Source organism: Aythya fuligula, chromosome 7, assembly GCF_009819795.1.
Source record: "Aythya fuligula isolate bAytFul2 chromosome 7, bAytFul2.pri, whole genome shotgun sequence".
NCBI lineage: Eukaryota > Metazoa > Chordata > Aves > Anseriformes > Anatidae > Aythya > Aythya fuligula.
This window is the reverse complement of record NC_045565.1, coordinates 3846174-3872517: the sequence shown is the minus strand read 5'-3', so window position 1 is coordinate 3872517 and position 26344 is coordinate 3846174. Positions and strand designations below refer to the sequence as shown.

Here is a 26344-nt window from a genome sequence, read left to right as displayed (position 1 = left end):
TTTCATGTTGTTTCTTCATACAAACCAATTAGTTTCCATAATGGCTTAGATTTTAAAAATAACTAAAGCATACAACCATCCAACATGTTGGTTTCTTAAACTTTATATATGTTAAAGTCTGTGGATAACTTGTTTGTGCCATGGGAAATAGGAGAGGGGAGAGTAATGAAACAAATAACCAACTTCTCATGTAATCAGCAACACAGTAATGGTACACATGTAACAAGCGATTAAAAATGACAGACATCCAAGTTAAAGCCCCTGACTATTAAGATCTGCTGACTTTCTTAGAAACTGAAAATCAAAGTGTCCTTTGAAAAGCTGGATTTGAAAACAGATTTGGAGAAACATCCAAGCAATAATGAGAACAAGAAAGAGGTGAGAAACTGATGCTTGCTTAAGATTCCAGAACTAACTTGCTCCTGGTGTTGTGATACTCTCTTACTTTGTACTGATAATATTTCTGTATGGATTTGGACTTAGAGATTTAAGGATGAAGGGGAAGACTGTGTGTACAATTGTTATTATGGAAGGAATTTGCAATTCTTAGATTTCATCTCTACAGATTGTATGTAAACATACACTTCTCAGGTTATTGCACAAGTTAACTAGTGTATATACATGCCCATCAGACATTTCCCTTTGATGTGCTGCCTTCCACATTCTGTTGTTGCTGTGATTAGTTTTGTCACGCTTCTGATTTAGGAACTTGTAGTGAAGCTTTAGGCTGCTTTTTCCGCTTCAGCCTCCTGAGCTACACTCCTGACATACTTACTTTCTTTTCTCTTCCCTCTTGTTCCGCCTTGTGGTCTCATCTCTTCCACAGTACTTTTAAGATGGAGTTTCACATTAAAAGGCATCTTTTACGGGTAACTTAATGCTCAGTAACTATTCGAGTAATATCAGCATTTCTTCCCTTTCATCTATGCAGCAGTCTACCGTACACAGGGCCACATTTTGAGGCAAAAAATGCTTTGTTTTTAAGCCATCTGCTTTTTAAGATGGGAGACCAGGAACTGTGCTTCCAGTGACAGTTACTTCACAATAATGTCACGTCCACCTTTGACCCTGCAGCCAAGTTTCAATGTCTGGACTACATTTATACAGCTGACAAAGTAAGATACATGAGCTACAAACAAGAGCATTTTGTCCTTTTCTTGTTTAAATATTTGTATTCCTACTTCATTACTCAAAGCAGAGAGGAACAAAACACAACGGATCATTAAGAAAATGTCTAACCTGTGTTGTAATAGTATCAAACTTTTGTCACAACAGTTATGCAAATACAGGGGATTTGGTTTGTCATTATGCAGTCACACAGTATTTCTCAGGGTTAGAAATGGCCTGCCTCAGGAGAAGTGTGGGGAGGTCAGGAACAGGCACTTGACCACTTAAGTGCCTGTTCCTGACTAACGGCTTTGCAGGTTAATGGCCAGTCACAAGGCCACTTGAAAGCAGGTGAGGGAGAAGGGGGAGGTCTGTGCTCCACAGACCAGAATCCCTGTTGGATAAGCACAGCACCAAAGATCAACTACAGTAACCCCACAGAGCTTTCATGATGTTTTGTGAAATTTTTCAGAAGATGGTATTTTTGTCTTTTTTTTTAGCAATGAAAACAAGTCACCATGGTATTGGTGAAATACAGTGAATTTTAGACATTGCAATCAACATCGTATTTGGCAGAAGCTAAAGACCTTTGGAAAATAAAAATTCTGCTGCATTGTCTGCTAAATGCTGAGTAAATTTTTGATTGGTCTCAAATGGCAAAATACAAGAAACATGAGCAACAAAAAGATATGACTGGGTTTCTCTTAGAGTAAAACCTTCTAAATAACAGCTTTATTTTGTAAGGCTAGTGAAAGCAAAACAGGCCTGGGGAGAGGGATGACCTTGGTAAGAAAATCACAGTAGGAGATGCCCCAGAACAGAAAAAGAAACAAAGGGGCTGACATAAACTTGTATTGATAGGTAAATTGCTGCAAATCACAGTACTTTCCACTTCTTGTTCACGTAACCCAGTGCTATAAACGATTTAACTACTCCTATGGCTTATTATTCGCCCTTTTATTTTCAACACTACTTTAGCCACAGTTATATTATCGTTGTGCACAGGTCTGGGAAAAGAGAAAAGTAAAAGTTGGCCTTCTACCCATTTAACTCAAAGGAAAAGTCAGGACTTTTGAGCTGTTTCTATGTTTAGTGTGACTCCTAATTTATTTTTTTATTTTTTTTTGTCAAAACCTTTTCTTCAATGCTAGTGCTGTTGAGTTGAGACGGTTAATCCAGTTCAGGTTTGTCCAGAAATTCTAAGTCACTTTCTGATGCTCCTTGGCACAGGAGGTGGCCACTTCGCAGGAACAGATGGCTTTGACCTAATAAAACGTGCATTAGGTGCGATGTCATTGTTGATGGGCCATATAACCATATGAGTGTAAGCACCGTAGAATCCTGTTGTGTCATGTAAGCCAGTGACTGCCATTGTAGGAATTCCCATGTCAAGGCTTTCACAGAGCCTTACACCACTATAAAAAGCTGAACCTTTAGGAAATAAAGCCAAACCTAATCTACTATGATGGCATTTGGTCTTTTATAAAGTCTTTCCAGGAACGTTTTCTTTGTCAGATTTACCTACAGAGACCTCATCACTGCACAGAAGAGCAGAAGTTACTTCTCCGTACATACCATCTTGCCATTGCTTTTTCTTTGGCGGTATGCTAGTTTAGATACTTGAGCAATATGTGATCCACTAGAACACCAAATTGCTTCTTGTAATGGTTTATAGAGACTGACATTACACTTTTATATCTGCGTATTTTATAATTTTCCTACCTGAGTGGACATTCTCTTTTTTTATTTGTAGTTATAGCTAAATGTTCTTCAATACTTAAGATAATTAGAAAGCTTGCCTCCCAACTTATATATATATATATCTCCTTCCAGTCGCTGTTAAGTTTAAGTAAAGTAAGCATTCTCTTTTTTCCTTTAGTCAAGCAGTAAATAAAGAACTGAGCAGTGCAGAAATCAGGACGGATTCCAGCAAAACCAGGTTATATTTTTTTTCTGTGTTGCCCTCTATTGTGACAGTTGTCATTCGATAACCAGCTATCTTAGAGGATGCTCTTCTAGCAGTTTCCCATCTCTTTCAGTGATTTTTGTCTAGGCCATATATTCTTTAGGTAGTTCATGAAAACGTAACAGGAGACAATTTCAGAAGCCTAAATGAACTAAAAATACATGGTATTTATCTTTCCCATCTTCCTAGAGGCTATAAAACTTTGTTTTACATGGGGGCTGACAATATTTGTCCTAGAAGTCATGTTGATGGTTGCTCATTTCTTTGTTTTAGTCAGCATGCTTTGAAATTGATTATGAATTGATAGTGTTTATTGGCATTCACCAGATACCTTTTTGAACAGAGACATTTCCACAGAAATTCTCAAGGGCAGCACTCCATCATGGTCTGTGAGTGACTTATGCACACTTAATTCAATAAAAACAAGTCAGAGCCATACCAGCCCAGATTACACTCATTTACAAATACAGTATTTGCTACACACACGTCTACCAAAAGTCTACGCTTTTGGACCTCCTCTCCTTTTTGAATCTCTGAGGAAAAGAAAAAAAAAAAGAGGAAAGAGAAACTTCTGTCTTCATAAACTCATCTGAATTTCTAGAACTCTAGAATGGTTAGTAATAACTATGTTGTGTTTGCAGTTCCTGGATTTCCTGACCCATTCATGGGTACCCACAAGGCAAGTATTGTTTTAAATCTTAATTCCCTCCCTTGCAAAAGCTACACAATACTATTTAATTCAAGGAGTTTACAGTCCTTTTCCTCAAACCTATTAGTACTTCCTCACATTGTCCTTTTCTCATTTGGCTGTGCTTTTACTTGTATTGCATTTGTTTTGTTAATGAGTGGAAATGCTTCAGCTACTATATCTGTAAATGCTGAGTGTGTCTTTAGTCAGTTATGCTAGCAGGTTTCCTAGCAAGAATATTTTTCTCCTAATTTTCCAAACCTGTAAAATGAGACTGGGCTACATGGCAAGTGAAAACAGAATTTTCCTTCCTCCCCTTCCCAGAGCCTTAATAAAATGGCAAGGGGGATTCACCTGTACTATCTACTGTTATGTTCACCCTAACCTAATTTCTTGAGGAACTCTACCAAGTCCTCTTCAGGTATAAGTGATAAAGATGTGCAGCCAGTAGTAAAAGGTTTATTTGTTTATAACCTTGACTGTTTAATGCATAGTTCTATAGTTTTGAATGAACACTCAGAACTGCAAAAATTTAATCTGAAACGGTGCACCCTGAAGTGGGAGGGAGACAAAGTCCAATGTATTGTGAAGCAGCTACAGTTACATCCTTCTTCTGTGGGGTTTAGGCTTTGTCTTCAGTTGGGATCTGTACGTAGAAACACTTTCAGTCATTCCTTACCAGTAAAGAAAAGGAAAACGGTGATAAAAGATTCTGAAAATATTGGTAGAGGAGTTGTATATTCTAGTTCTAAGATGAGCAGTCGCATAGGCTCTGAGAGTTTTACTTCCTTTTAGCCTGTCACATGAGAGCCACATTAGCTATGAGTATTACATTAGATGTATGCTAGGAGTTTGTTTTTTGAGACTGGCTAGTCAGTAGGACTCGTTAACTCTGATGAAGGGGAAACAAAACATTTACTGAGGTGAGTACAGTGAGTAGAGGTAAGCCACTGAACTTTCCTCAGAGACAGAAGACTGCGATGGCAAAGGCTTTTCAGTTAGAGGTAAAAGTTGGAATTAAGAGAGTATTTTTGATAATTACTTTTCAGTGAAAAATTGCAGTGTAAAGGAAGAAAGTAAGTTGTCACTGATAGCTGATGCCTGCTAAGCACTGGAGTTACAACAGTGTGCAGGCACTGCACTGTGATGGACTGACTGCAGATACACTGTTCATCATGGCTTGGAGCAAGAACGAAAGGCTTAGGTCTCTCCATCACAAAATCCCTCAGTGTCAGAGCAATTAATAAGTTCTAGGCTTTCTTTTTCTTAGCTTTCAAGAGACAGTTCTGTGAAGCTTTTCCCTCCTACAACTTTGTTGAGATACTCTCAGCTGACTTAATTGCTCAGAATCCAAATACATTCCCTCTAGTTAGACTTACCTAGATACTGCTCTTAATTTATTTATTGTCTTTTCCCAGTCCCCTCCTCGCTGGCTAGAAAACTGATTTAAGTGACATAGTAACAAGCCATCACTACCTTGAGGGTGTATAATTGCTCATAAATATAGTCCTTTCTGTCTTATCTTTGTTTTCATAGCCTTGAACATGTTATAAACTTACCTAGCTAATAAAGCTTTAGTGCTTGTAAATAGTGCTGCGTGAGGAAAACAGATGGGTTAGATCTTCCACTGAATGAATCAAAATGAGTCATTTGGAGTCCACTGTAGACTATCAACCCAGTAAAATGATTGGGATGTGTGAGATCAAGCTTGGCTCTGAATGTTACAGAGACTGGAAGCAAGGGAAAAATAGTAAGATAATGCTGATTAAAAAAGTTCCTGAACACTACAACAAACAAATCCGAATTTCTCTCATAGAAGAGGGAAAAGATGGAAAATACATTCACTTTTCTCTTTGAAGGAGATTTTTTTTGGCACCATTGACCAGCAGACAGTACGTAGTGGGAATTACATTTTTAATCCTTCTCTAAGCAGCTGCTGTAGGTGAATGAGCTAAGGTAATCATCACAAGCATCTATGTGGAAGTCTGTATCTATACTAATTTGTTTACTTTTAACAACTGGACTAGCACCACAGTAGTCTCACAGATTAGGAGGGATGATTCACTATCTTCTGGAGGATAATCCTGGACTACATTTGTAGAAGGAAGGGGAGCTTGATACAAGACATGGAGAGGGCAGCAAGTCAAGTATCTTAAAAGACAGAGATGGATAGCTCATTGAAACAGGTTCCCAAGGAAAGTGTATTTTCATACTTCAAAGTTGATAGGCAAAATGCAAGGACATTTAAAACCGGTAGGAATCTACTGACTGGAAAAAAAAATAAAACAACAAACAATGTGCTTTAGCATCTCTAACCTCTGGAGTCGGGTAGTTAATCTAAACTAAAAGGTAAGTTGTCACTGTTAGTCCCACTCTCCTTTCCCCACTTCATCAGTTCTGGGTTATGTTCCCTTTTTGTGTAGTTTGACTGGTAAGACTGGACTGTAACTTCTCAGAATGGTTTCTGGACCACTTACATTATTCGTACAGCACCAAAAGGACTTGCCAAGAACAATTTAACAGTGGCCTCTGGAAGTAACCACAGGGGAAATAACAGTGAAAACCTAATCAGTGGACTGAAATGTTGGGAAAGTTCAGTATGCAATTTAAGTATTCAGTTGTGCAACTAACCATCAAAAGGTAAAATTTAGGAAAGGCAAATGGTGAAATGGTGAGATTTGGTGAAATCTGGTGAAATTTCAAGTACTTGACCTGTAAACATGTGATTTGCATCTGAAATTTCATCTCCCAAATGCAGTATAAACTAAGTATAAACTATAAACTAAGCAATTCACTAAGTAGGTTTTCCATGGCAAGAAGATGCCTTTCTGCAGTAAAGTAACATGCATCCTATCCAGTTCCATTTTCTTTTTTCTGGATGTGGGCTTCAACAAAAAAGAAGGAACAGAGTTGATAACCCATCTGACCCCTGATATTTATTACCTGTGGCATCTTGTATGCACTTGACACATCCTATTCTGTTAGGGGTGTTGCATTTTAGCTACATTCGTGTCATAAGCATTAGAAGAAAATAAGCATATATGATAAAATCAATTACAAACAAACAAAAGCAATAAAATAAAGACACAAAATAAATTTGCAAAATTCATTTACAAAGAATGTTTTTGTCTTCCCCCTCCCCCTAGCCAAAGACTGTATTTAAGAAGAGTTTAACCATGTTGTCATCACTTTTTACTGAATGTTTGTATAACTAAATACAGTAATTTTTTTAGCATATTAATGCCTTTGGTTAATCAGTTTTTACTGAAATGGCTTGTTTTGTTTATATGATGCCATACTGACTTCAAAGAAAAGGGTCTCCTCATCTGAGCAAACAAGTTTAGTAATTTTCCATGCTGCCCACTTCCTTTGTCCATTGCAGATCTTTGCCATGAAGCCTTCAGGAGTTAAGCGTTCACATAATAAAACTAAAAATCTTCCTATCAAAAAGGCTGAAGTGCAGAGCTGAATTTAGCAAGGTGCTTGCTTTATATGCATCAAGCACAGCAAGTGCTGATTTTAGTTGAGCTGAAGTATTACTTCAGCACTGAAGAAACTACCGCACAAGGGAATATGAAGATAATGGTTGTCAATACTAGCTACCTTATGCATTTAGTTTCTTCTCAAGGTTCCAGAAATACTTCATTTTAAGTCTTTTGCCTGAAGAAAAAGGTGTTTTTTTGACAACCTGTTCACAAAAACTTAACAGTTTTCCTCAATTGTTCTGAAATTACTTGGAAGTGGTTTGAGAAAACAGCATATCCAAATTGCAGAGGAGTATTTGTCAGTTTTCATTGCAGCCCTGTCCGTATTTCCATTCATGCTTGAGTACACCAATTAAATAAAATAAAAACAACCTAGGTTTTCAGACCAAACGTCCACAATGAGGCTCAGAATATATCACTGCAATGTACTTTCTTTTTGTACTGACTAGAAAAGAGATTATTAGAAAAACGCTAGAAGTGAAATGAACATAAAAATCATAAAACTACAGGATAGCTACAGCAAACAGCATAAGGCTTCTCTGCACTAAAACTTAACCACTTCCTTCTTAGGATTATCTGTACATGACATAATGGGACTGGGCTCGAAAATCCCTGTTCTTAGGATTTAGTTTGCATTGTGCTTCTAGCATGAGACAAACTGTGACATTTTTCTGGTACTTACACAGTTGATGCCAAGCAGTGTAAACTTGTGGGACATGAAAACTAAACAGTTGTATGGATTCATTACTTTGATTCAATTGAGTTCTTCTGTGCCTAATTTGCATGGCTATGATTTATTCTCAGTTTTTGAATAATGCAATAAAGGCTTTGTTTCATTTGAAGGGGTAGAGGACCATTGAAGAACACATCTGATGTAATTAATGCAGCAAAAATGATTTCAGAGTCAGGATCAAGGATGGATGTCTTAGCACGGCTGATTGCCAATCAGGTAGGTTATTTATTTAGCAGTGCATTAACCTTTGTCACAGATTAATACGTCCACAGAAGCTCCAATACCTGAGAAGGTCACTTACAGAAATAGTAATGACATTTTTAGATCTACCTGTCTAATTTTCCTTTTTATTCTCACTTTTCGGAATTGACGGATACATCACAGCAACAACAAAAACCTATGACACCACCTGAAAAATCAGAAGAAGATCTATGTAAATCCATAAGCACGGTGATCTTCCTGGCTAGGATGGCAGCATGCTACCTTAATACATTAATAACACCAAACAATTAATCACACGCAATCCACTTTCCTAAGTAAGGTAGGTAGTACTAGGACCAGACTGTGCCAGTAGAACCATGTGAAATTTTAGTCTGCAACTATTAAGCCATTTAGTTACCTAGTCTTTTGTGACTGGCTTTTAGGTCCAGAGTAGTATGGTATAGTCAGTCTTTCACACGCACTCTTCCCCTCACTTTTATTTTCATAGATAAAACTTACTTTTCTAACATGCATGAAGAAGGATTTTTTTTTCTTTTTCTGTTATATGACTCTGAAATCCAAATAACATGAGACAAAATTTCTATTATTGGTCTATACAGTTGTGAGCTGATTTGTGGAAAAAAAATAGGTAAAATGTCCTCATTTCTGATCTTGACAGGTGCTCTTCCATACAGCGTATCTTTTTCAAGTGCACTGCCTCCTTTACAGATTCAGTTTTTAACGTTTAAAAACTAAAATTAAAAATCTGTAATCTTTACTGGATGTATTACAGAAAATAATGTGGTATCAAAGCTAAAGATTAATGTATTACAATCTTACTCCTTTTACAATATGGTGAATTCTTACTGGAATATTTCTTACCTAAAATTACCTAAAACTTTCTTCTTGTATTTTTACTGTGACTCCAGACTAGAAACATGAACGAGTTAGCATGAGGAAAAACCATTATAGCACATAACCACTGTGTACCTTCCAAAGTGCCAGGAAATGTGAAGTTCAAGTTGTTTTAACCCTTTACTGAATTCACTCAAATAACCTCTATTTATTCTAGGTCAGAGCTTGCACACAGTTGATAACCCATCTGACCCCTGATGGCATAATCAGTTACAGGTGTTGCATTTTGGCTAAATTTATGTCATAAGCATTAGAAGCAAATAAGCATATATGATAATGTATATATTTTAAAAAACAACAACAACAAAGACACGAATCAAAAAAGCCCTTGTAAGGATATGAGTGAACCAGGCCATCTCTATTCAGTAAGTTCAATACCTCTGTGTTGCACACAACTACAATCACTACTGTATATGCATCAAACTTAGTAAAAAAGAAGAAAAAAAAAAAAAAAAAAAAGAATCTTGACCTTACGCCTCCTATTGCAAGATGTACAATATGATCCTCTCATTCCTCTGATGGCTAGAAATCTTTCAACTTCTATATACTCTTGTTCTTACGCCAAATCATCCTTTATCTCACCGAGATTTTTTCTTAACTGTGTCATTGTGCTTTTTAAATCTCCATGGCATTTGTAAACACTAACAATTCTTCACTCAACTGTTATTTGACCTAGTCATTACTTTAGCTAGTAAAATAGTATATTATTTAACCTAGTTGTTATTTTACGTCTGCCCTGCTCTCTTGGTGTCCTAAAAGAAAAGAAACATCACATTCCCTGTGGGCTAACTAATAGTTGTTCAAACTGAAGGACCCTTTCAAGAATTTGCTGTCTAGACTAAATTTCATCAAAACTTATGTTCTAGTGATTGCCTTTCTCCAACACATTAAAATACACTAACATATTTTGCTAAAAATAGGTTAGTAACATTTAATTTGTGTGATTTTTTTGATGTAAAAATGGGTTTGTACTATTTGCTTCAAAAGAGAAGAGTAACAGCTGCTGGTTCTACCATTTTTCAAGTATATGTTCTAAGATAAATGTCCTTGCATTCTTCACACATACTTTTTCTGACACTTCTTCACCACCTGTTATTGAACTTAGGCTACCCTAAATCATTTCAATTATTTGTCAGCAATTCTGATACTATCTCTATTACCTTACTGTTCACAGTCGTCCCAGGATTTTATGCCTTTACAGTTATCAGGACCGTAGTAACGTATGATGAGTATTTTCAGTATTCAAAGTGACGTACAAGGAAGAAAAGCAAAACCTGCTTTATTTCTTCTACCTAGCTTCAGACCTAAGCAAGACTTTGAAATAAGCAATCACTGCATAATGAAGAATTGTATCTCTTTGACCTTTTCTTGCTCATAAAACATTTTCAAACAAATTATTTTGGTTCACACTCCATGTAATTTCAGAGACTCAAATTCAGGAACTGTGGAATTACATAGTTCATACAGTTTTCCTATTAGGGAAAAAAAATCAAACTCTATTTGCAATATTTTATATAAATCATCAGGTGCAAGAGCACCCATCTGTTAGACTGTTTTTCACTTATGATTTTTATAAATTCCTGTGTTGAAAAGATAGGGACACAGTGCAGTACAATTAGCAAATTTCAGTCCATATTCAAATCACTTAAAGATGACTCAGAGTTAACAACTGTGAACATAGTCTCAGTTAGGCATCAACATCAACCTAGGCACATCAATCAGAAGGATATTGATGATAAAATTAAACAATGTTTCAACTCCACTGTCAATTTTGTGACCTGAAAGCCTGAAGAATATAAGGCAGTACATCCCATTTTTAATGAAATACACTGCAGATTAAGGATTTTTACTAAACGATGCCTCCATAACTATTTGTTTTGCAGCAGGAAGTGCTGGTCTGTCATGGAGCCCAGTAAGAAAGGCAGTCAGACCATGAGGTACCATTTACAATGCTGTTTACCACCACTGTTAGGAGATAACAGCAATCTTGTCGCTTCATATAGTGGGAACCCAAGGTGGCGCAGCCCCAGATGGGCCTCTGATCCACATGCAGCATTCTGGGCAAACACTGTCCATACAAGAGATTTCCTCCATTTTCATTTCAGCTATTCATGGGATTTTCTTAAAGAAAAGCAACTCCACTCATTATTTCCAATATCAAACAAAAAGGATGGTCACATTTCGCTGCAGTCCTACAGGCAAGGATATGCACATGCCCTTACCACCAGTACAAGGAGGGAACTGCTGCAGGCTCCTCCACTGCAAACATCTGGCCAAGCGTATGCTGTGGCCAAGGGATTTCTGCAGCACAACCCAGGCCTGAAGGCCTTGTGATACGTGCAGCACAGCACTTGCCTGATTAGCTTCACTGATAAATGGATCTCTAACTACTCAATGTATAGTGGTCTTCTAGTCAGGATTAATAAATACATCAATGCAAGAAAATGTTGATTACTTTATTTCTGGAAGTGTAGGGATCAATACAAAACAGTGTTTTCTTTTACTACCAAGCAAGTGTTGCTTGTACCCAGTGTTTCTGAGCACTATGCAGAGGGTTCCTCATGGAACATCCTCTTCACAGAGTACATTTCTTTCTAACATCTCTTTATAGTTGGTTGGGATATGCTATAATGCTATAATTCATAATTGTACTTTATCCTGCATAAGGTAATACAAAATGTTATCTTTAACCCCAGACATACCACATCCCTATGTTGGTTCCTGGTTTGATTTTATCTAGTAAAGTTTCATGGGTAAAGTACATAAAAATGGGCATGCTGGGTCAGACCATAGGTTGATTTAGGTCCATACCCTGTTGCTGACAGTAGTGACTAGATACAGAACTCTGTGAGATGACGGTACATATTTCATGATACTTCCACAATATGGTCTTCCAACTTCCTGTAACCATTAATGAATTTACTTACCAAAACACATTTTTGGTACATTTGATAGCTTTGATATTCCTTGTATTTATTTTTTTGTTATTTTTTCCAGTGACTTTTTTTAACCGATGTACGATTCTCATTATTATCATTCTGCAGCAGAGGTTTCTGCAATTAACACAGTGTGAAGAACTATCTCTTGTTTTGACTGTAGGCGAGTTACTGTTATTGGCCTTCTGGTTTTGTATTAGAAGAGAGAATACTGATCTTCATTAAAATCTTTTCTGTACTTTACCTGTTCTCTTCTGTGCCAGACAGGGGAACAATGCACCATACATACCTGCGCAGGGCAGTAAAACCGCAGTTATACCACAGATTTATGAAATGTAATTATGCAGCTGAACACACCTTTTTTACCCTAGTATTTGCTTTTTTGAGTGCTACTGAGCACTCAACCAATATTCTCCAGACCAGAGGTCCAGAACGCTGGACCAGAATTATTTCAACCTAAAGGTATCCTTCTTAAGTGGCAGTTTCCCTATCTTTGAGGCATATCATCTTCAGCATTCCCAAAACATTACACATTTCTTCTACAAATGCATACAAGGCAGATAGCAAATGTGACTGTCATGCCAATATTATTATATAAATAATCCTGTCAATATTATTGTATGAAGTTAAAACGTTGTCTCTGAACTTCTGTAATTGACGCTGTCACTACTTGAAGTGGAAGAATGAGATACTGATCAGCATCTGCCCATCTCTAGAGTTTTTCCAGTGGGGAAAAGAGAAAAGTAAACTGGGGAGAAGAAAGAATAGAAAAGCAAGCAAACATCTCTTAGCAGGAAACACACTGATAGTATAGCTTTGATAGTTAAAAGAGGTTACAACTGCATTTGACTGGAAGGACAGATTTCTATGAAGTAGTTTCAGGAGTAAAAAATGAGTATTCAGGTTTTCTGAACAGCCACAGAGATATCAGTATTTGCATACTGAGACCACACTGAAAAATGGGGCACATCAATAAAGAGAAGATGTCAAGACACCCTTCCTTCCATTTTTCTCCTAAACTATGCCAAAGTACAAAATATGTTTTAGTAATGGATCCAGAAGAACACAAGGTAAGGATACATATTTAATGCATATTAATTACTTAAAAATTGTTCAGGTTAATTTGTTACTCCTTGCTGCCATTTCTAAATCTAGAACATCAACTTTTTTGCTTATCTAAGCATTCCAATACTAAGCACAGAGTCCTGAAGAACAGAGGATTACCAGAACCCCCATTTTAAGCAAGTATCAGATTTCTTCAGCAAAGCCAGTAATTTAAGTGAAGTACTTCATGAAGTAGAATTAGCTTTTTTTTCCGTTTTTTAAATTTGTTAGATTTAAACCATTACTCTCAGTCACTGTTCCATAAACACAAAGGTCTAGCTTCATGAAACAATAGATGAATGTTGCCTCTGCAATGAGCTAGGACCATACATTCTTTCTTAACATATAAAACTTAATTTCCTATCGAATTAAAATGGCCATGTTTCCAATACAAACTACAGCATACAAAGGCTAAAAACACATCTTTGAGGAACTTGTAAGAATCAATTTCTCATTTCTCATGCTTACTTCACAGTTTTGGTAGCACACTAAGGGCTCACCATTCACCTGTAAGATATCTTTATTTTGCCAGAGCAATGAACAGCTTTAGAACAAACACATGAGGTCTTAGTGTGACCAGCTTCTTAGTCACAGAGCAGCATTTCCCCTCCAGGTATTTTTGGTGTTCACATAAGTGAATATAGAAAGATGTTCTTTTTTATAAACTATTCAAGTAAGTGAGTCAGCTGTAAGACATTCTTATTTTCATGTTCCCTCTGATACAGAAGATCTGCTATCAAGCTAAATACACTAGATGGAACGCAAAAATGTAGATCATTATTAGAAGATAAAGTATTATTTTGTATAAATGTTAACACTGCTCTTGCGTTTGTGTGTTTATATTTGCCGACGTAGATATTACTGTTACTGTAGGTATCTTCTTAAAAATAAGTCAAAGTCTCCTAGGAATTGAAAGAAAAGTAATTATCCATGTATTAAGGAATTTGATCAGTGATGTTTCTGAGGTAAGCTCTGCGATGTTCAAGTGAATATAGGGAAGTTAGGGATAGATCTGAATGATTTGAGTAATTCCTCAACGAAGCAATAATGTGATGTCTGAGATGAATTTTTTGAATCAGCCACTGCGTATATGATTTATTGTTCATTCCTTTATCTTCAGTGTCCAGACCAATCATGTAAACAGGACTTGTTGGCTTACCTGGAACAGATCAAGCTATACTCCCATCAGCTCAAAATCTGCAGTCAAGTTAAAGCAGAAATCCAGAATCTAGGTGGAGAGCTCATCATGTCTGCTGTAAGTAGAAAAATGGTATAAATTACTATTCATCAAAATAAAATCTGTCATATTTGCATTGTCCTTTCCTGTGCTTATGTTCTAGTATAGTCATGAATTTCTTCTTTTATTTGCTTTTTTTCTTTTTACACTCTCTTTACACAGAGAATCTAAGAAAGTGAAGCATAAGCCTGGTGACTTAAAAGGCAGAGCAATCATTTGTGGATTTCTTTTTTCCTTTTAGATTCTTAAAAGGTATTATTCTTCAGTATTGTTCTGAAATACTTTGTTTATAAGAACTGTAAGGTCTTCATGATAGTGGATTTTAGTTTAGTTTAGTTTCACATACATGGAATATGCACAGGTGTGTATCAACATACACGAAAAGAAATCTCCAGAGCTGTACTTCCCATTCAGAACAAAATGCTGAGGGGAATTACTGACTACCTGCTGTGACATGCAGGAGACGGTACCTCCCTGAAGAACTAAAGAAAATTAAGAGCAAAGGTGACTTGATCGTTGAATACATTTCTTGATTTGCCGTATTGTGAACTAAATAACATCAGACGTGGAAAAGATGTAGCTTATGATTTTATGGAAGTTCTGTGCACTTGCTCTCAGCAAAAGCATAATTGTAAGTGTTTACACAGAAGCAGTGAGGTTCCTATCCCTGGAGATATTTAAGAGATGTGCAGACCTGGCACTTCAGTACATGGTACAGTGGTGGACATGGTAGCATTAGGTTCATGGTTACACTTACGATCCTAATAGTGTTTTCCAATCTATATATGCTATCACTATTGTAACTACATATTCTTTGATTATTAGTGGTATTATCTGTGGCATATAGGATTATGATATCCAGACATAAAGAAATGATAAAAAAGAGTTACGGAAAGAGCTTCCCATACCACTCTTACCTTTTAATACTTTCCTCCTAATGAAAACTTCACACATCCACAGTCCTGAAGTACATACATGTATCAGAAGAACAATCAGTATGTTCGTAAAAAAAGCAGAAGGAACCCACCATTGCCAATATGAGACTTTGAAATACCGACGTTTTATAGCAATATTTTGTTGGATGTTTTACAGTCAGTGGAGATTGCTGGTTGGTATCAAAATTTAAATGACTAGGCTTAAAATTGTGTGTTTTTTCTCACTGGTCTAAACACCTGTTACTGGGAAGGTATTCATGATGGGCTGTGCTCACCTGTCTTTCCTCAACTAAAATTGTAATTCTATGAAAACAAAACCAAAGCAAACTGTGCTGATGGTTTTCCTAGAAGGCTAGTTCTAATACGTAACTAAATGAGCTATTTATACATATTACTTCAAAGAAGATAAAGTGGCTGCTAGGACTAAGAATAAAAGAATTAAAAACATACGTTTTATAGAAAGTGATATGGTATTGCTGATCACTGAATTGCTTTTTCTTTGTCAAAGCTGGAAAAAATTCTGTCTTTGAAAGTCCACATGGGGCCTTGGTTTAGAATTTGACTATGTGAGTTAGCTTGGCTTGGAAAAAGTAGAAGGAGAAGGTATTGCAGAAAGTAGAACAGAAGGTGACAATGTGTATCTTCTCTATTGATCTCTCTCTCTCAGACACACACAAAGATTTGGGAGTACAGTTAGGAAAATGCTGTAGAAAATATGCAGACAGAACATCTCTTCCCTTACTGTCTGCCAAGTATCTGCTCAGGCAGCTGAATTCCACCCTTCTAGCCAATTTCTTATGGCTTATGTAACACTGCTAAATCTTGATGTTTTGTTCACATATAATCAAAGTTATTTTATAAAAGCAAAGTTAGTTGTTTTTTTTTTTTAAGGTCAGAACTATAGCTGGATTAGGATTGTGTTCTCCCATCTGATCTTCTCTCATCTATTTATGCTAATAAAATAAGAACCAGAAAGAAAAACATCAGGCATGATTAAGAAAAAAGAGGGCAGGCCTTTGCAAGTAGAGTTCTTGTTAAGTACAGAATTCATGAATCTTGAATCTTGAATGTCTTGAATGATACTACCCTTCCCCTGGTGAAGATCTGTTACAGGAAAACATGTATTAGGAAGGATATTGGACAGGAAACATGTAAAGGTTGCTACTCTTTGGCTTTCACTGGTTGCCTGCAATTTCTCATTTCTGTACCCATGCACATACATCGGTAAGACTGAACTACTTTATTCATTGCCATCCCTCAGCTGTGTCTTAAGTATAACAAGAGTATTACGTATATGAAAAAGTTTATTTTAATCCATATACACCTCATAATTGTTCATTCTCTGTTGTATCTTCTTTCTTCTACCTGCTTTTTATCTGTGTCCCTGTAACCTTGTCCTTGTCTTTCCTGTAACTCCTTTGAGAATCTCCCCTTGAACGTTTCCCATATGAAATTAATACCTTCCCGTATCAATAGTGTAGGTTGAAGAGGACAGTTGTCCTGGGACAACCATGAATGATTTGTAAATCCTACTGACTGTCCGCCTGCCTTCCTCAGTTAGTGGCTTTTTGACTTCAAGCCATATAAGCTTAGAGTTTCTTACTACATTCAGTTATGCCGCCACATGCCATTCCCTGTGCCCTTCCCTGAGCCCAGTGTCTTCATTCCAGACAGTAGCTCAGTAGGTGTTCTAAGCCCCACTTACCATGGTTGTAAAAGGGAACGCATACAGAAGAATAGCGGGGGATATACGTTCATTCACTTCAGTTTTTCCATTCATTAAAAATTCCTTTATCAGTATTTAATCTTTCATGCTAACAAAAAATATTTCTATGTATGAAGTACTTCTACACATTAAGTACTTAGCATGCTGACAGCATACTTGTTTCAACAATGGATAAAAGAACAGAATTATATAATGGGGCATAAAATCAACATATGAAAGCGTCTCTATCTGTAACTCCTGACAAACAATTCCTTTTTGTGCTATTTTACGACATGTTTCTTGTGTTTCATTTTATCCTCTTTGGCCAGGGAGATCCTGCAGGTCAAAAGGAAGTCTTTTAGTCTTATAAAGAAAAAAATCTAGAAGGAAGTTCTCAGAGTTACAGTAATTCCTAGAAAATTCCTACAGTAATTCACAGAAATTCCTAGCTAGCATAGAAAAGATCTCTCTCATGTTAGCGAGCCTTACCTGTGCACTAAAGGCTATTTCACTGCTTTTTCTGAAAATAGTCTCTTTTATCTCGGAACTTTCCTGTTGTCTCAAGTACCAGACTTATTTAAACACTTACATAAGTCTACTTTGGTGCTAAATACAGTTGCTGTCATGCTTCAGACTTCATACATAAAGGCTAGATTTAAAAATCTGTTTCACTTCCTTAGTTACCATGCCAGTTACATTTCCTGCAAGACTTTCCTATAAACATGTTTTCAGCTTTGAAGGCTGACAGTGAAAACCATGGAGCCAAGACCACAGCTAGCATGTAGTAAAGTACAAGATAGGATATGTGTAGCTGCTACCACAGCCTTTACAATTCTTGGATAACCATGCCCCAGGAAAATAATGTCTGAGGCAACATGCAAGGACTGTGGCAGCTGGCAGGCTGCTCAGTGCTTTTTTTTTTTTTTTTTTTTTTTTTTTTAAAAACAGTTGGAGGATTTTAGTTACTGCTAGAAGAAGCCACCAGCAAGAGCTGGCATTTTGCCTGTTTAAGTGCTGCTTCTTTAGCAGGGGATGAGATGGGGAGCAGTGCACTGCAGTTGCTCTTAGCGTTCCTGTTTTGGTTTGTTTCTCCCTCCTAAAGAAAAGAATTGGAGAAGGCAGAATGTCTTCCCTGTAGGCCCAAAGAATGGGAACAAAGGGCTTAGTAACAAACTGGCAGTCATTTTGAAATACTGACCACTGAAACAGCCAACTGGATTTAATATAGGTTCCACTTTTGTTCCACATTTGTTCCACTGATGAGAGCAATGCTGTCCTGCCGGTACTGCTGCGTGACCTTCAATGAAAAAACTGCTCATCTATGTTGCTTCATGTCCATAGCTACTGTTCTGACAGAACTGATGCCTGTGTGTGCTAGAGGCACAGCTGCTGCTCCTTGTTCAGCCAGTTTGTTTCTCCTCACTATTATTTCTCCATGTCATTAGGAACTGTCAGTTCAGTTTCTTTCAACTAATAATGGTGAAAGGCTGCTTAGAGGGCCTTAACCCATGCATACGATTACACAGCATTTGAATCTGACAGTAATAAAACATTACATTTTCTAAAAGTTGACTTCAGTCACTAAGAGTTGGATTATTATTTTAAAATTTTCTTTTACTGAGAGCTGTAAAAAATGTTTGCCTATTTTTTTTTTTTTAATACAATAACACTGTATCTTCCCCTGCATGTGCCTAGTGTATGGCTGTAAGTGTGAATACATAAAAATCCTCTGGCCTTTGGAAACATAAAAAAGGAATATGGTTCTTACTTACTTAGGGTCAGCTCAGTTACTACTGCTTTCTGAAGTCCATCTACCTAGAAGAACTAGTTTACAGAAGGAAGAAAGTACATAATAGCAACGTACAACACAGGTAGCTTTTCCTTAAAATAACTACTTTGTGTATGAGTAAAATCAGGGCATAGATTATCGTTCATACACTCAGTATGTTTTCAAAACAAGCACCTTAAACTAAACCATTGGTCTCCAATTCTTTGCAAACTAATCCAAGTGAAGAAGACAGCTAGTGAAGAATTTAAATTAAACCATACTATTCTCTTTTTCTCAAGGACCATTTTTTCAATGATCAGACATCTGTTTTTTTAAAACCCTCCTTTAAGTGAAAGTGGCAGAACTTTGAAGGGACTTGGTTAGCTACCCATACAAGTGTTATGTTCCGTTATGGTGCATCAGGGAAATGGTCTTATGGTTCTTCAGTAAGTTGTTTATCTTTTAACTCTGACACAGGGCCTGGTCTAATTATAGGACTCAATTTCAGTTCTTCAAATCCTACATAGATTCAAGTAATGGTTAGTTGTTTTCCTGATTATATTCAATTTCTCCACCTGAAAAATAGGTAAAAAGCAGTAACCCCCAAATATCCTTGCGGTCTGTTAATGTAATTACTAGGTACACAGACACATAGATAACCTATAGAATAGCCACATTTTTACAATAATTAAGCTTATTGAGAAATAAACACCCCTAGATTGCCCACTCACACAATAAAGCAGATTTCCCTAGAGCAGTTCCACAAAGTCTGATACTCCAAGGGAAGAGTGTGGCAAGACAGAGGTGAGCCAAAGATAGGCTTATTGGGGAAGAAGGATCAGTTTTTAATAACAGCAAAGAAAAATCACAACAGAAAGTCTCCCTTTGGCTTATTATGTAGCCATTTATTTTGTATGGGGACTAAATCTACTGTGAATGTCATCTGGCAGGTACATTAAGAAACATGGCAACTAATGAAGTGCTTCCAACTCTTGACCTTTGCCTGTGCTTTCTAGAACCCCCCACCTTCTTGTGCCACTTTTAAACTAAAACCTTAATTTTTTGTTAAATGGAATTATCACTGCTCTGTGTGGAAAAAAAAAAAAAAGTTGAAATGTAAACATCCTCAGTTCAAAAAATAAGATAACTGCTGTTAAAATCCTGGCTCTGGGAAAGGAAAACTCCAATGTCTTCAATGTTTGGGATTCCACTCTTAACAGTTTACCTGTTTGTTTTGATTCAGATGTTTACATTTAGAGTTTTTATTCCACTCTTTAAGGAGATGAATACAAATTGGTTAAAACACTATTTTATATAGCAGCATCACTGAAAGAACTATAAATTAACAGAAAATCTTATAAATAAGGGAGAAAAAACTAGAAGTGTACCATAGTAAGTTTTCTTACCTTAGTCTCTCAACAGCTCGCTATTCCTTAAAAGGTAGATTTCATGTTATTTTTAGAAATCATCAAATTCAGTCCTTCTTTGATTAATCTAACAAAATTTGCTTCAAACACATTTAAGTCAAATAGTTCAATTCAGATATGTTTTTAATAGCTGACCTTGATTCCAAAAGATTTTTAAGTTCTGACTTCAAATACTGAATAGGTTGTGTATTTGATACTTAATTATTGATTAAAGTGTAGTTAAACTGTAAATAAGACTTGGCAGATTGCAAGCAGCCAATTGATAAATCCGTGCTTTAGTACTACAATTTTATTTCCTTTAAAAAAATTGTTCCCAGGAGATGAATAAAAAGTATTGCTGTTAGAACCAAATGTGGTTCTAACAGACCTGCTTATTATGTGTCAAGAAATGCTTTGTGAGTATCAGCCTGCATTGTTTGCCGCTTCTTTATGTCAATGAGACAGCATCTGCTAGTCTATGCAAAGAATATGAACAGGAGAATGACGTATTTACCTGCTCTAAGAATAAGGAAATTCTGTATTCTTCTAACTAACAGAAACAACTAATACTGACACATCACAAGGCAAGCATCGCTTTCTTAGTATAGAGGAAAACACTTCAACACAAAAGTACCTTTACATTTTAAGTCATGAATCTGTTTAGCATTGAGAACATTACATAAAAATAATCCTATCAGTTATTATATTACACTCTTTATATAAATGGATTGCTACTACTCCCAAGACACTAAATTATTTTCCAAATAACGAGAAATACAATGCATGTAAACAATTAAAAGTACCAAGTTCCAAATTATTGGCTTTGTTACTCAATGAAGAATTTGCCTACAAGAATTCTGACTTTGAATGCTTTTCAGCAAGATGGGCCATTGACTGTGCTTGTGTACTGTGCCACGATTCTGGGAAAAGGCAGGGCACATCCTTTCATATATGCAACAGCAACGCAAGTGCTGGAGACAATAGCTCATGCCAGCCTGAGTGCTACTAGTCTGATTTTTGTTGGTACTGTTTTGTTTTTTTTTGGTTTTTTAAATTACTACCTTCAGTTCTGTATCCTCTGTATGTCACCATAATGTGAAGTTACTGTAGTTAGAGAATCATTCTGTCTCCTCAGTGAAGTAGCAGTAAAGAGATACCACTTGCCGACAGGAGATGACATTTTAACGAGGGAAGATACGGTAAGGGACACTTTTCCCAAATCCTTTCAGGAATTACTGTTTTGACTGACACAGTGAGACCTGCAAAACGTGGAAGCTGGAACACTGTGTCTTCATGGGAAGTGCAGAAAGAGCAAAAGTGAGAGTTGGGCAAAAATAAGACAACCTTTGTTTGTGGCTGGTTTCTTTGTTTTGCTAGTGAATCTTTATACACCACTTGCTGCAGACTGAAAACTTTGCAGCTATGTGTCTCTAAATAAGATGAACTTAAATGCTCAATTAATATTTTATCGCTCTTTCAATTATGCCAAGTTTCATTTCATTGGTTTTCCTAGATAGGACACCTGGAAGAACCTGCTGAATATTTGAGATAAAAGCATCCAAGCGAAGACAGTACTTGAATACATTCAGTATATAGAATAATAGATTTACATCAAACTCAGTAATGTTACTGGTATTGAAGTATAAAAACAGCTGCTCTCTAGAAAGAATCGACAACAACAACAAAATGCATAGCCTCATACTTACTATCTGTAGCTTCAAGAACATATCCTAAAACCTTCTCCAAAATTGTGAATGTGGTTCAGAAATACCAGTACGCTTTTGCCTCACAATACTCACATTTTCTGTATTTAACCAAGGATATTGTAAGACACATCCAGAACACCGAGGGGAAGAAGAAACTAAGACAACACAAATAGTGTGAATATCCTAAAGGATAGCATTAAGTAAATTACATTAAGTAAGTTATCCTACATTTCATTGCCTATTCAGAGATGCCAAGGGCATCATAAAATAAATGAACATTTCTGCCCATCCTGACATAACATTCCCACCTCCACCATACCCACATCCACCTCTGCTATGGCAAATGCAGCACAAACACTGATTTAAACATCCTTAGTGGTAGTTATGTATTCTGCATTTTACCTGGGAGGCATACCAAACCTATGTTTTAAGATTTTATTTTAGGTATCTGCATCTCAGGGCATCTTCTGTAGATCTTAAGTAATACGGCAGAGCTTCAGTTCCTATGGCATGGCAAGGGGGCAGTGGAATTCAGGCAGTTCAGTTTGGTGGAGCTGGACAGTTGAGTTTATAATTCAGAGTCCTCAATTTTGGCATTTAAAATGCCTGAGTTGATAGGTTTCTGCTCCAGTGAGCGTGTGTCAAGCTATGAGCAGCCTGATATGCTCATACATGAAGCAGAAATGTCACATCTAATTGACATTACACCCTCTTCAAAATTAGATAACTGTAAAGCATATTTTATTTACTTAATAATAGATATATCATTATGGTTTAAGAAATAGAAATAACTTTCTTCTTGATCGCAGTGGTGCACAATGGCATGATGAAGAAGCTGTGGACTGTTAAGAGCCCATGGCTATTTTGTTGAAAGGACCCACAGAAGCCAGAGTGAAGTGGTAACTATTCACTGCCCATAGGAGAGAAAAGCCTGTAAGCTCTAACTGCCACCTAGAAGGATTCTACTTCATTTGACATACTTTACAGTATAAGCCAGGGTTACAATAACTGGATGGTTTGGGGTGCAATGTTGATGCCCAGCCTAGATGCTGGTACACATTTCTTCTAGAAACTTTTTCCCTTCAATGGAAGCAAATTTTTTTTTCTGTCCTGAGAAGCCATGACTGAACTTGCCAAATACCCCAGCCCAGCTTGCTACCCAGCCTAGTGTGGCTCCAACACCAGGCCACTTGAAAAAAGTGGAAGGATTACAGAAATTTACATCACTTAGAAACAAAAGCCCCATAAGCCCATAAAGCTTCTGCCATAGAAACAAACCCAGCTTTTCTTTGCATCTGCTGGCACCCAGGAGCATCTTCATATTGGTGTTACTGTACAGACGATGCTAGAAAAGCGTGTGCTTACAATGCCACCAATATCAACCAGGGGTGTGTGTATGCACGCGCATGTATATATGTGTATATATATATATATGTATTTAAAGAGGATCCATGGAAGCTGTCAAAATCATGGCTTTGTCAGCTTTTCTAGAAGGCGACAGCCTGAGGACAGACGAAACTGCGTGCATGTGTGTGCCCACAATTTACCTCTGATTACCACACAAAATAAACAAGATTATGATTTTTTTTTTCTCACATGCTGCTGCTTATCACTTCCTATAATCAATTAACATACATTTTATCAAGACAGTAATCAGCAGTTTGAAATACAGACATCATCAGTTCACGTACCAGTAAGTTGATACCTATAACGCCAGTCATCCTGCCTAGAAAAAGGGATCCTTGGGCAACTGAAGACATTCCAGGAATATAATGGCAAAGCCTCTGATCAGAGCATTTCACTGACTGAGTGTGGAAGTTATTAAAATGGTACAAAGGCATTATTTGAAAGATACATCAGGCTTTGAACTGCGAACTTTCATTCAACTCGAATTTTGCTAAAACAGCATCACAAGAATTATGCTTAACTGCTTATCCTACCAGCATGGCCAGGCAGTCTGTTTACCTAAAGTTTATACACATCAGTCCCCATACATACTTGTCTTAGTTTGAAATACTGCCATGCAACGATTAGATGACTATTACAAACTGGAAATCCCAATGAAAAATCTCACATGATAGAGCAATGAATGAACTTTAGAAGTCATATGTTAAATTTTACATTTTACCTTTTCCTACAGCATATGTACTCAGTCCACTTAGCGTTTTATTTTATTAATTTTTTTTTTGGTGGGCCACAGTTGCTGAGATTTCCATGTGCTCTCCTGCTCTTAGTTACCTTTAAGCATCCTGGCCACTAAGACTAGGTTCAGCAGCTCTGACTAATCCAGCTACTTGACAATATCCTCCGTTGCTTAGGAGCATGTGAGAGCACCTGGAATGTGATGGGAGCAGCTGGAGAATTTACCTAGTGTTGATGCAAAGGAAATAATGGGTAACATTTTTACATCTCTTGAGTTGGTTTAATTATCCATCAGTAGTAATTGCAGTGATACCCTGCAGACAAGCATTATGAATTCACACACACACAAAAAAATAAAATGCAACAAACATCTATGTAAACCTTTTTACTCCATCAGCACAGATTTTTGTCTATCACTTCAAGTCTGAGCATCAGAACATGGATATAATGATCAAACACACCAAGGGAAAACCAAGAAATTTTGTTTTAGTGTGGTAGTCTTCGGTTTTAACTGTTGTTTATTCCTGAGCATATTGTGATTAAAAGGAGGCTTTTCCTAGACTAATGTTTCAGTTTTTTTAAAAAAATATTTAATATTTTTTTTTAATTACAGTTGGATAGCGTCACTTCACTAATTCAGGCTGCCAAGAATTTAATGAATGCTGTGGTGCAGACAGTGAAAATGTCCTATATTGCATCCACAAAGATTATCAAGATTCAGAGTCCTACTGGCCCGCGACATCCTGTTGTGATGTGGAGAATGAAAGCTCCAGAGAAGAAGCCCTTAATTAAAAGAGAGAAGCCAGAAGAAATCTATGCAGCTGTCAGAAAAGGTTCTGCAAAGAAGAGAATCCATCCTGTTCAAGTCATGAGTGAATTTAGAGGCAGAGAAATAGTCTAATATTCTGCCACTTTGTGTCTCTATCTTGAAATTCTAAGTTTTTCACCTCTTCCCCCTACTTATTTAATAATAATGTATGTTAGTGTTTTGCTTTCCCCTAAATCTCTAAGTTAACACTTGCTTAAATTACTTTGAAAACAATGTTGGATTAATTAACAGCACACAGTTGAAAAAAATTGTCTTGCAGTGTCAAACTATCATGTCTTTATACTGCATGTTTTCAGCAGAGCACTTTGAGTGATACGTGAGAGGACTGTGCTACAGTAGTGGAAAAGCAGGATGCAATGTGCCGAACTCTGCCGAAAGTCCTGCATCTGCTAGGGACAGGCATTCCTTCAGTAGGGATGAATGAGGCCAATCTTAAACTTAATTGTAGTTTATGACATACAATATTTTTGAACACTGTTTACTGGGAATGTCCTTTATCAAGATAGTTACACTGTGATCAAAACAGCTGGACTACTTTATGCTGAGAATTTTGGCCTTTACTTTTTATCCTGTTTGAAAGGTCCAAAGATCAACCACCTCTAAGGCCCAGCTTTATGTAAAAATAGAGGAAATGTAAACTTGAAAATGTTTGAAGAAACAAATGTTATAACAACATGGACATGATAATGTAACAAAAAAGCACTAACTGCAGCACAGCAATAATAGCTCTTTAAAACGGCCTTTGAAATGTTACCATTGTTCAGTGTTCTGTTTCCTACTGTATTCTGTGACCTCTAATTCATCTGGCTGATTGATTATTGCAGTAACAACAGAAACTTTTCTAATCACAGCACAAAAGAACAAGTATGAAATGCATCATTATTCCAAGTCTACTGTGCAAGTGACACAGACACGTCTTGAATCTGAAGAATGGTGAGATTTTTGCAAGGTAACTAGCCAACTTGATGGCTTTGCTTATGGAAGTAGAGTCCCAAACGTAGGACTGTGCTGTCTAGCAACTTGCTAAATTACTGCATTATATTTCAACATACATAATGAAGATAAGCGATACTACTCTGATTATCACCATTCTGTAAGATTCTTATGGAAAGATTTTTTTTCTGGATCTGTTTAAATACTAAATCTGCTTGGGCTGACTTTTTAAAGCAAAAGTCTTCCCTGCCTTATCACTAATTTTTCCCAGACCTCACCTAACTAAATGTCTTTCCTTAGCAAGTAGATTTTTCTTTCCTTTTTTTTTTTTTTTAAATTTGCTCAGGTATAAGAACTCCCTCAAATTGCAGAACTTCATGATGCATCATTGACTACGATTAGGAGGAGGTTCCGAAGTATGGGCTACTGCTCTGTCATTTACTACCATGTTTGCACAATAGTGCCCCTAAACAGCTCCACTTAGGCAGCAGAAATAACCTTGAACTGTTTTTGTTTTTTCCTCTTGTGGCTGCTCTCTAAGAGCCTGT

General features: G+C 36.8%; 1 protein-coding gene across 3 annotated transcripts in view; it reads left to right on the top strand.

Annotated features, from left to right (window-relative positions):
- The window catches only part of CTNNA3 (catenin alpha 3), a 458724-nt gene extending 432605 nt beyond the window's left edge, over positions 1-26119 (top strand). For all 3 annotated transcript variants that reach the window (XM_032191583.1, XM_032191582.1, XM_032191586.1), the window contains 3 exons: positions 8090-8195; positions 14256-14390; positions 24648-26119. In XM_032191583.1, the coding sequence (XP_032047474.1) occupies positions 8090-8195; positions 14256-14390; positions 24648-24935 (529 nt within the window). In that variant the 3' untranslated portion in view covers positions 24936-26119. The remainder of the gene's footprint in view (positions 1-8089; positions 8196-14255; positions 14391-24647) is intronic.
- The last annotated feature ends 225 nt before the right edge of the window (positions 26120-26344 follow it).